Source organism: Marmota marmota, unplaced genomic scaffold (genome assembly GCF_001458135.2).
Source record: "Marmota marmota marmota unplaced genomic scaffold, marMar, whole genome shotgun sequence".
Classification (NCBI taxonomy): domain Eukaryota; kingdom Metazoa; phylum Chordata; class Mammalia; order Rodentia; family Sciuridae; genus Marmota; species Marmota marmota.
Window position 1 is genome coordinate 4479608 of NW_026000168.1, and position 12257 is coordinate 4491864.

The following is a 12257-nucleotide window of genomic DNA, read 5'->3' on the forward strand; positions in this document are numbered from 1 at the left end:
AATATTCCTTGGAGTCCATGTGACAAGGGGAACCCTAATCTGTTCTGGCACTTTAAAAATAGCTGATATTGAACACACACTTGTTGGGCTTTATTTTTAGAAGGCTTAAGTCAGCACACATGCGATCAATTACCATGCTGTTCACACCAGGACGTAAATTCAGAATTACTCCTGATTGATCAATTATCATGATTTATATGGCCTCAGGAAGCGGCAGCCCTCACCCGGTCCAGATTCAAAGGGTCACTAATTTCAAAAAGAAGCCTCAAAACAAATTAAAATGGTCTGTTCACAACTGTAATTGCAGTTTTATGGAACCACGCCACCACGTGAGAATCTAAGTGAGGGCTCCCTGGAAGACCTCCAGGACCCCGCCCCCAGAGACCTGCAGGAACAAGGGACACAGCTCCTCCCCTGTGGGCAATTTTTCTGGGCCCAAATTTACAGTATCCAGAGGCTTGCAACATTTCATGATGGCAACTCTGTGGGACAGACAGTACGGCCCAGGTTTGCAGAAGAAAGCAACGCTCAGAGGAGAAGCTTTCCCAAGGTCACGGAGCCAGCAACGTCCGTCTATTCCGGAGTCCAGGCGGCTTAACCACTGGAGACGCCAAGTGCCCCGCGAATTAACCTGGTGTCAGTCATCTCCTTTGGCTGGAGGGAGAAGTCAATGCACATCCCAAACGTGGTGTGCACTTGCTCTTGGTTGTTTTTTCCACTATTATCCTAAGAACTCGGGAATCATGAAGATTTTGCAACAAGTTATGACAAGAGATAGCTCTAAATAATTCATTTCTTTGTATTTTTAAATCAATGCCTAATCATTTTGGGGACACACAGGTTGCATGTACCTGGCTAATGAGTTCTCACATCAACATGTCTGAAAACACATTTCGTAGCAAAGATTGTTCTATGAGACAGGAGGATTGCAAGTTCAAAGCCAGCCTCAGCAAAAGTGAGGCCCAAAGCAACTCAGTGAGACCCTGTCTCTAAATAAAAGACAAAATAGGGCTAGGGATGTGGCTCACGGGTAGAGTGCCCCAGAGTTCAATCCCTGGTACCCCCCCCAAAAAATTATAAAATTAAAAATAAAAGAGCAAAAACACTATCTTTTGATTAACAATCAATACCATCAATTTTTCCCATACCAGCATTCTGCCAAATATTAAAATTAAAAAAATGAAAATATTTAGCTTATTTTAAAAATTGGCTGGAATTTTTCCTTTGGAGGGCAGAGGTGCGGTCACAAAAGGAAACTCCCTGAGGGGTTTGGTCCTCCTGATTCCTTCGAGCTGTCAAATACCCATCAGCACCAGCAGAGGCAGTGAAAGAAATGAAGAGAATCCAGAGTGGCAGCAGGCAGCGGGGTGCAGGTGGGACCCAGACTCCACGCTGTTCCACGTACTGCCAGGAAGACACAAGCCGGAAGAAGTTGGAGGTCTCCACGGAGAGGGCTGCCCTCGGCCTGGCACTAAACCACAGCTCTGTGGCTGAGAGAGGACGTTTAACCCTCATTAGAGGCCATCCTAGGGCTGCAGCTACCCAGCCTGGGGCACATGCTCTGAGCGCCCAGGGAAAGTGGCATCACTGCCAATCAGAGCTTTTGGCGGCTCCTCTGCCCTTGAGCCTTCCCCTCTGCAATTCCCAGCCCCAATTCTGACTGCCAGCACTCCCTGCCGTCTCCCCTCACAGCATCCTCATCTAGAATGCACCGTGTGCAAGGCCCCCCAGCCCTCTCCCACGAAAACTGACTTGACCCGCACTTCACAGCATCAGTGACATCAGGCCACCCCAAACACACCTTCCAAATGTGATAAAAGGCACCTGGCTCTGTCTTAAAGCACCACTCAAGAAACTCAACGAGACACAAGTCACTTCTGAGGTATTCTCGATTTTAAAATGCTTTCTTAATGAACTCGTGTGAAGGAACGGTCACAAGGGTACATGTGAGACTTCTCTGCGGTCAGCGCTCCTGCTGAAGCACCCTGTGTGGACACCATGGAAACTCCAGCGGGCAGGAATGGGAGGTGCTCTGCTGGAGAGAGGCTCTGGACGCAGCATCTCATAAAAGACAGACGCCCAGACACTTCTGCACCAGTGCCTGGGCCGTGAGCTGCAGCTCCCTGGAACATAGGCTTACTGCAGAACAGGGGCAGGAAAAAAAACCTCTGACAAACTCAATCACAGGGACATTCTCCAAAAGATCTGGCTGCAGTCTAAAAACATCAGAGGCACCGTGACACAGGCCTGTGAACCCAGCTGCTTAGGGAGGCTGGGGCAGGAGGACCCCAAGTTCAAGGCCAACCTGGGCAACTTGGTGAGACCCTGACTCAACATAAAGGACAGCATGGGCTGAGGCGGAGCTCAGGGGTAAAGCACCCTGGGTTCAATCCCCAGCACTGCTGAGTAAATAAAATAATCAGAGGCACAGAAGACGAAACTGAGAATCGTTCTAAGGAAAAGACCAAAGAAACATGAAAGATGAATAAAAGTCACGACAGTGGATTTTCTTTTGCCCTAAAGGACATTATGGGGACTACTGGTGAATTATGAATATATTCTGTAGATTAGGTAACAGTGCTAATTAAGCACTGTTAATTTCCTGGCTTAGATAACTATCCTGTGCTTATGCAGGATAACGCTCTGTTTCTTTAAAAAAAAAATGGAGGGGGAGTAGATAGAGAAGGATAAACAGAGTAGATGCTAATATCTGGGTCAAGAGTGGACCAGCATCCATGCCTGTGGGAAGTTATGTCAAAATAAAATTAAAGGAAAAAGCATGGCCCTTCCATCTTTAAATAAAAGGCCCGCCGGGTTCCCTCACATGCCACTCTGCAGCAGACCTGGGCTCAGGACATTACCCTCCCACCTAACAATAACAAGCGGAGGGCTGCAGGGGGCTCAGTCTGCTAAAGGGAGCCTGGCTCTGGGAGGGAGGAGACAGTAATCCTTTCTCCTGGGCAGGGGACCTTGTTAGCAATGACAGACGAGCTCAAGACGAGCTCAACAAAGAGCATGCAGAAGAGAATGACTGTTGATAGCCCAGCCTCGGAGGTGCCAGGGCTTTGGTGACCAGATCCTTGGGTTTGTGAATCACAGTGCTTTGGAGATGAATGTGCATTTACAGAAGCTGGTAGGGGAACAGTTACTGGGGAAGCGGGGGCCGGGGGGCTTACATCTCACTTTCATTGCACCCAGAGAATCCAGTTCTCTGCCTCGAAGCAGAACAATACATCTGCTAACGGGCGTCATTTAACACCAAGGGCAAGGAGCCCAAAACAGGGACAGCTCCCTTCTCCCCCTCACAACAGCCTGAAGAACAGCAGAAAATGCAGTTGTGGATGGCAGCTCTGCATCCTTAAGAATCCCAACAGAGAGGGAGCGCAAGGGCGTGGACTTCCGGGCAGGCCACACCAGCGAAGACTGTGTGGAGAGAGAGCCGAGAGCGACACAGCAAGCATCATGTGCCTCCAGGTGAGGTTTCTGGTCTCTTGGAAAGTCTTGGCTTTCCTAGGGTGTTGCCAAGTGAGGTGGTCACGACACTCACAGCTCCCCGTGGAAGTCAACTGCGGAGGCAGCCACTGAGCAAGTGCTGGACCAGCCGGCTGGACTGGCTGTGAGATGCCATGTTCCCAACGTGCCACCTCCCCAAGGGATTTCCCAGGGTAGTACTGACAGTGGAACATGACTGGCTAGAGTGGACAGCCGTGCCCCAGGGAAAGGCGTCACACTAGTGAGGAAATCTGCTTGGATGGAATAGTCACGCGTTGGGCACTGGGACGATTCCTCCAAAGCAAAGGTCTCAAACTTCTTGAAAGAATAGAAGCCCACTCCTTTAACTACTCTGCGGGGCACTGAGATCTTTAACAGATAGTTCAGAAAGCAGGCTCAGAAGCCAAAAAACCACTGGGGCAGTTACCATTTCCCATGGGGTCTAAAGGACATTGTGGAGCCAGATACCGGGGCGAACACCTGTCATCCCAGGGACACCAGAGGCAGAAGCAGGAGGATGGCCAAGCTCAAGGCCAGCCTCCGAAAGTTCAAAGCCAACCTGGGCAGCTTAGTGACAGCCTGTCTCACAGTTTAAAAAAAAAAAAAAAAAAAAGGTGTGTACTGGGGAGGTGCTGTGGTGTAACTCAGTGGTAAACCACCTCTGGGTTCAATCTTCAGTATTGCAAAAAAGTAAAATAAACAAATAAAAGATACTGTAGAGAAACTAAGTTTCCAAATAGCCACTGAGTACCTGCAATCTGAAGCAGGGTCAGAAGCTGTGAAAAAGGCCAGGGGCAGCTAAGAGGTATGGGGGGACAGAGAAGACCCAGAACAGAGCCCCAAAGCAGACAGTAGGTGGGAACTTGCCGTTTGTCAAGAGCCAGCTCTGAGGCAGGACGAGAGTCTGCCCACAGGACCAGGGCAGATGGGACACGAAGTGCCAGTGGCCAGCTCAGGCTCCCTGCGCCATGTGGCCTAGAGGGCACTTGATCCAAAGGGGCCTGACACGCCCTTCCCCAGATCTAGCACAGGCCAGCTCAGGGCTCCCTCCCAGGCAGGGGCCCAGTAGTCGGCCATCATGCAGTCTCAGAAGACAGGAAGGGGACAGCTCTGTCCCAGCTGCTGCCTTGAGGTTTGGAGCTAGACAAATGTGTACCCCTGGTTCTCCTCGCAGCCCTGTCAGTGGAAGCTTTGAAAATCTGGGGGAGAGGGGCTTTCCAGCATCACAGTGATGGGTGGTGCATGCACCAGAGGTGACAGAAGTCCTCACATGCACACAGACCCCTGCTATAAGGAATGGCTCCGTGTTCAGCACAGATTTCAAATCCCGGGAGACAGACCCAGCTCAGGGTCTGTCTCACACAACAGCATAAAGGGCTTTTCCCCAGTTTAAATACACAGAGATCGTATGCTCATGTTCAAAGCCAATTTTCCCACAACAGTCAAAAGTGGAATCAACCCAAGTGCCCATCCATGAACGAACTGATAAGCAATATATATCCAGACACGGGAACATTACTCAGCCTTAAAGAAAAGGAAAGCCTGAGACACACACACACCACAGAGGAACTTGGAGGACACCGCACAGTGAAATGAGCCAGACCCAAAACTGCCAATGTGGCCCGGTTCCAGGTACCCGTCAAATTGATGGGGACAGGTCGCCAGGAGCTGGCGGGGGCGGGGGGGCAAGTTAATACTTCCTGGGTGCATTGTTTCAACTGGGGAAGATGGAAGTGCTCTGGACGTGGATGGTAACATTGGTTACACCACATCTGAAAGAACTTAATGCCAAGGAACTGTCAGTTAAAAATGGTTAGAATATTGGGGCTGGGGATGTGGCTCAAGTGGTAGCGCGCTCGCCTGGCATGCGTGCGGCCCGGGTTCGATCCTCAGCACCACATACAAACAAAGATGTTGTGTCCACCAAAAACTGAAAAATAAATATTGAAATTCTCTCTCTCTCTAAAAAAAAAATGGTTAGAACAGCCAACTGCATATTATGTATATTTTATCATAGATACAGAGAGAGAGAGAGAGAGAGAGAGTTAGTTCTAGAAATGTGGTTTCCCTATAAATCAAAGGAAGACTGTACTTGGTTGGGCCAGAACTCCACCGTGACCAGTTCACCACTGCGGAAACCTGTGACCTGGGTGGCCACTCGGGGCGCCCAAGCTGCTAGCACCGCCCTCCCGCACCCTGCAGCTGGCACCCCTCCTTGTCCCCACACAGAGACACAGCGGCTGTCAGGGTCCTGTCTTCCCAAGCCATGGTGCCCAGTGTTGGCTTCTGATAGTGGGTCAGTGTGGCATCTCCTTTTATTTTTCTACTACTTGGCAGTCGACATTTTTACAATTCTGTGTGTGTGTGTGTGTGTGTGTGTGTGTGTGTTATTTGTGAATGTTTTTTTCATAATGGCTTTAGTGGCATTTTAAAATATTTGTTCTACAAAAACTGGGGTGGGGGGTGGGTGGTGGGACTGGCTTTGATGTGGCTGAGGCCCCGTGTTCTGTTCAGGAGACAGAGCCCCGTCAGAGCACAGGACGACACCCATCTGCCTCTCTGGAGTTAATATAAGCAGGATCTTGCAAGAATTCACATTCTCACGGTGGAGATCTGGCGGCTCCCCTGAAGTATGTGGTAGAAAAGAAGAGCACCTCCGACTCTTGCCAGTGCTGAGCCCCCCCACCCACTCACCCACACTTCCCACACCCACTACACACACATACCAACACACACGTAAAATAATCGAATTCATGGCCCCTGGCAATACACTCAGACACAGATGAGGTGAACCAAAGAACATATTTTCAGTCATGGGAATCACAGTATCATGTCAAAAGAGATTAGAACTTGCCTGGGAAGGGCACGGTGTGTCAATTGCAATTACGCAGAGATCGTCTCTCTATTGTGAGCACCCCCCTTCCCATCTCAACACTGGAATATGATTAATATTTTACATACCGTCCAAGAGGGGAGTGTGACTTACCAGAAACCGTACTGAACATTTCAAATACAGATCATCCCTTTGCCAAGAGAAAATCCTGCCCAGCTGTAGTTTTCTCATTTGCAAAACACAAGAGCAATGACATTCCATTACTCAGAGAGACCGGCTGTTCCAGCAGACCCTTGGCAACGGAGGTTGCACTTATCTTTCTGAACCAGAGTCTCAGAAAATGCGTTCGCTCTCCGAAAGAGTCATTTGATGCATCTGAGCTCTTTAGAAACGGGCTCTTGCCCAAGCAAATTCCTGTTAGGGAAAATCCATTCCCCTGACCTGGGAAGGACAAAGAGTAACCCTCAAACTCGAGGCAAGAACAGTTCTAAGTTTAAGGACTTCAGTGACAGTCAAAGGGCATGCAACAATATTCACACTGTCCTCAACACAAAATCAAGTACCCTTTGAATTCCTAAGGGACAGCCTGCAGCCTCCCGCTGGCAGAAGAGACCCTTGAGCCTCCATCATCCAGGTCCTTTCCCTGTGTTGTGCTGAAGTATGAATCACCTCCACTCCCTGCACTGCACTTGGCAGAACGGGTCCAGAGTGTTCCGTCTTCTGGAAGTTCCTTTCCCCAGAGAAGCTCATGGCCACACGCCAGGGTGACGCAACCCCACTTATGGCTTAGCTCATGGTCAAGCTCCCACTCGGTCCAACCCCACATTTTGGAAGGAGCCACAAAAGCACTGAGGAAATGCAGACACTCCACAAATGTGTCTGGAACAACAGACACCCACCGTCTCGGGGCTGTTCTCCTGGTTTCCTGTTTGATGCACTGTATCATGACCACGGCCCGTGGGCGAGTTTCTTGTGGGATCCAGGGTATCATCTTGGACACTCTTATTTGCTTTCTCCCTAATAGAAGGCCCAACATATTTAGCCATGGGTGTACCCATTAAAAGAGAAATCAAAATGAAGCCAAACAACAACAAACAGCAAAAAAAAATGTAGCCACGTACATCAAGTTTTGCAAATGGAGCCCAAACAATACAACGAGGGATGTTCTTCCTTCAGCAACCCAGAGCACCCTGGGACACTGCCCACGTCTATTCCAAAGGATGGCATGGGAGGGCCCAGAAAGCCACCTTCCCCAGCGCAGACCCAAGCCTGTGTGCCAAAGTCTGAAGTGCAAATGAAGGGAAATCTGGCGAGGATGTGAGGGGACCCTACCCTTACCGCTCACCCCTGGGTGACCAGTGACAACAGGCAAACAGCAAAGAGGACAGCAACGAGGGTACAAAAGCCACAGTACCCTGTGGGCTCCAGCTCGAGAGCCGACATCATCACATCCCAGTGACCAATCTGCGCACGGCCACAAGGGTGGGTGCAGCGGGGACCGCCTATCCGGTCCCAACCAACATCCAGTTCTCCGACAGTTCTGCACAGAGCCCAAACTGAGCATCCGAATCAGATGCAGGTGCGCAGGGAAGGAGCGGGCCGTGAACACACACTCACCATCTGCTTCTCTATATGCAACAACTTCACACCACAGCACTCAACGTGCCCCCTGCTCCAGCACGACCCTCAGGAGAAGCACACCTCCTGCCCAGCCATCCGTCCGGCCTGAGGCCTCCCTCCCCGACCAAGCATCGCGCTGCGAGCCAGATGCAGAAGGCAAGGACGTTCAGCCTGTTCGAAGACGCTGGCCAGCATCACTTACCTCGATAATCCTGTCGTGAATCTGCAGGCCTCCTTCCTTGGCCGCCGGTCCGCTCTCCACTATTCTGGACACAAAGATTCCCTCGCTGGATGAGCCATCTTGATTGTCCTTTGGGTTAAGAAAACAAAGATATGAATGTGAGGATGGGGGGTAAAAAATACCGCACACCCCTCGCTCATCAAAGTGGCAATCGGGTAAAAGCTGCTGGTTTCCCCTAATTGGTCTTAGACTAAAATATGCCCACACCCATGGTGAGCCATCTCAAGTCACAGCAAAAATCCTGCCACTTCCAAACCAAAGTCCTACTTCCCCATGGAGTGTCTCCTTCATTTTATGCATGTTTTCCAAAATATTTTAATGCACCACCTTCTTAAATACTTGTTTGTCATGCATGCAACTGGGATTATGCAATTTCAATTCTTATGCCCTTCTCTCACTTAATTCTAGAATCTTGGAGCTCTTCCACCATCAATCACCCGTCCTTGTCTGCCCCATTTTTCTTTTTTTTTTTTTTTTGGTGGCACCGGAATTGAGTTGAGCTACACACACAGCCCCATCCCCACTCTGCTCGTTGAAGCAGCTGCAAGGTGCCCCAGAATCCTGAGCGATCCAGTTGTTAGGAGCGACAGTGAGAGTGCCAACCTAGATTCTAAAATCTAGTGCCAAACATCGTTGCTAACACAAACCTAGCAATGAAAATTGTTGGTTGAATGTGTGCAGTTGAGTGACATGGCTGAGCTGCCCTCCAGAGAGTGGTAATTTAAAAGGAGGCATAAGTTATTACTATTTTTCCACATCCTCACCAGTACCGAGTATCCCTGAGCTTGTCGAGATCTAATAACCTAATTGAGAAGACAGGTATCCGGGCTTCATGCTGATGTGCATCAGAGAACTCCACCACCATGCTGCCCAATCCTGGGCGGTTCTCAGCTGCAGCTTCCTCGAATCCCTTTAGACCTTTGAGTGAAACCTCAGGACTGGGGCCTTCTGGGAAAGACGACACCTCACCGCTCAGAATCCCCCTTCTGCTTACAGTCAAGTGGCTCCAACATGCTTTTAAAACCCTCCCAACTCGTTCTCCAACCCCCTTCCAAACAGCACGGCAATGAATTCCCTCCAAGTGTGTGGATTACATTTCTAGTGATTAACAGATGGATTTATCAATTAAATGGTAGAAGCATGTATTGTTTCCAAACGAGATCATTTGAAAAGCAAGCTCAGGATGCTCTGCAGAAACTCCAGCGTCTCTCATCACCGCACGTTCCTTCTCACAACAGCCTCAGAAGATCGATTTTATAATAGTAACTCTGCATATAAATACATAAAAATGCCATGGTCCAAAAAATAACGATGAAAATACAACATTTTCCTTTTTAAACAGGGAAAAAAAACTATATTCTAAAGAGGGGAAGAGATGATTATGTGGTTAAATCTACCCTTCAAATCCAACAGCAATAATCAAGGCTGGGAAAATACCTTCCTCAGTGCCCCCAAACCCCCAGCAACTCATGCACACAAGTATATGTGTTTTCTCTCTCTCTCTCAAATGTTATGATTCATCAGAAAAAACCCAATCGCAACCTAAAATGAGCATTAAGTGCTCTTCCCAACATTCATCCCACATGACAAAGATACATTTCTAACTGCCATCTGGATTCCATCAACATTCTTTCAAGAGAAGGGCCACAGGATTACTGTGGGTGCTGTGTTGGATCAGCTATCCTGGAAGGCATTCTTCAAGCTGCACAGCGCTCTGCACGGCCCCGAGTGCTAACCCTCTACCATCTGAATATCTACCACCTCTCCCTCCCATGGCAGCCTAACTACTACACTGGTCCCAATGCATCTGGGTTGCCTTATATGCACATCTTAAATGTGAGACAGAGCTGCACAGCAACTTCTATTTACTGAGAAACACTAGGCACCAGATATGCAGTGAGCCCTCTATGGGTGTCATTAAGTCTTCCCAATAACCACAGGCGGTAAATACCAGTACATCCACTCCACAGTTGAAAAACTCGAGACTCAGAGAGGCCAAGTTATGTATCCAAGGACACACAACTATAGAACAGCATAGCTTGGTTTTATACTGAGGCTAGAATAATTCTCTTGAACATGCCAGACTGAGAAAACTCAAAATACACAAGGCTTCAGAATTCCAACACTGCAGCGTGTGCAATATCCCGATACAGGAACCTGAACAGTCCATGGGACCACCAAGGATTTACGAAGATGGCTGTGTTCCCTAAAAGCTGATATGGATACATCATATGAAAAGGAGTCTTTTGTTTCCTTTGATGGAACCACTTTACATTTCTTGGCTGGAGAAGAACAGCAGACAGGGGAATGAAAATTTGGCTTTGGTTTGTTTTACAAAATGCCACGCTGCACACAATTATTCTAAGAGAGACTAGAAAGATCCAACCAAAATCAGAGAGGAGCAAGCAAAACCAAGCACCAGAACCGAGGCTCCGCGAAGCCCGCGGGGGAGGAGGGGAGCTGGTGAGGATTAGATATAAAAGGCACAGAATCGAAGAAAACCTGATCAGGTCCATTTTTGATAGATTTTTCTCTTCAAAGGCCATCCCTTTATTTTTAGTTTGTTTGGCTCCTTGCCTAACACATTTAAGTCAGAGCTATTTATCAAGTTGAACTAACAGGACTGGGGATCTGTTTTGCTGGCCTGGGTAAAAGAAAGATGAACGGGACTGCTCTCACCCCAGGTACTGGACATAGAACACCTGCCCAAGGCTTGTGCGAGGGGTCGGATTCCCCCAGGCTGCTGCCACGGTGTGGGGCTGTGAGAGTCTAGGACTAGCACCCCTAGCAGGAGTGCTTGGGACACCTCTGTGTCTGAACTGTCCTCTGCTTCCGTTCCCAGCCACACGTGGGCATCATGGCTCATCTCGGCTCCTTACTAGGCACCCAATGGCCTGCCGGATTCTCCAGGCACCAGCATGGAATACATTTAGAGTTCAGTATGCCGTTTCTGCGAATCAGGACAAGCTCTTAAAACCACCACGGCAAACTCTCCCCTGGAGGATAGACACGGAGTTCTTGCGTAAGTGGAGTACATAAGTGGAGAACATTCAGGCAATCTATGAAATCAGGACTGGCTTATCCTTATGTCACCTTTTTATAGGAAAAAGAAAAGAATTTGAAATATGCCCTTTGTTAGGCACAAGGAAGAAAAGTATTCTTGGTGAGAAGGGGCTTGTCACTGGACCAGGCTCAGAAACCAGCCACCCTGCTGGGTGGCATCAGTAAGCCCATCAGGTTTCCCAACAGCAGCTAACCCTGGAGACTCTGACCTCTGCGACCTGCAGACACCGCTCTGATGTGGCTAGAGCCGAGGCAGAAAATGGTCCTCCTCACTGGGCTCTTTTAGCTGCAAAAGACTTACACATCTAACAAGTGAAGTGACTCATTTTATTGACATTGTCTCTTAAAACTGGTAACGATGGACGCACAAAGGAAGGAGGACAAAGGGTGGCAAAGGTGATTTTGGAAGAGTCGACTGCGGTCCCTGCTCGGTGGCCTGCAAGCTTTCTGAAACCTGAAGAATGTGGATCCAAGACCCTGTCTGGTTTCCTGGGGCCACCTGCTTGGACACACGGACCCAGTATGCTTCCTGGCCTCCCAAAGCTCTGGAGGGCTGATCCCTGGCTGCAAGGACTAGACCAGATTGCACAAGGACACACAGCCTGGAGTTTAGCCAATTGTAAAGAGTCAAAAGAAGAATATGCCAAGCTGCATGATTCTACAGTTTTTTTTTCTTCTTCTTTTTTTGGGGGGAGGGGGATTGAGCTCAGGGGCACTTGACCACTGAGTCACATCCCCAGACCTATTTCCTGTTTTATTTAGAGACAGGGTCTGAGTTGCTTAGGGCCTCGCTTTTGCTGAGGCTGGCTTTGAACTCATGATCCTCCTGCCTCAGCCTCCCGAGCTGTTGGGATGACACCATACCTGGTACTCTGCAGTTTCTTAAGAGTACCACAGAGATAAGAGGGGAACACAGAACCTGTCTGCACGTCCCTGGGGCTTGGCAAGGGGAAGGCCCTCTGCTCCTGCTCACCTTCCTACCTCTAACGCACCCTCAGTACTAACGCT

At 49.1% G+C, this 12257-nt stretch overlaps 1 protein-coding gene across 1 annotated transcript in view; it reads right to left on the reverse strand.

The window, feature by feature from the left end:
• The window catches only part of Pdzrn3 (PDZ domain containing ring finger 3), a 204772-nt gene that overhangs the window by 174715 nt on the left and 17800 nt on the right, over positions 1 to 12257 (reverse strand). The window contains 1 exon segment of the mRNA XM_015494931.2: positions 8148 to 8255. Within this exon segment, the coding sequence (XP_015350417.2) occupies positions 8148 to 8255 (108 nt within the window).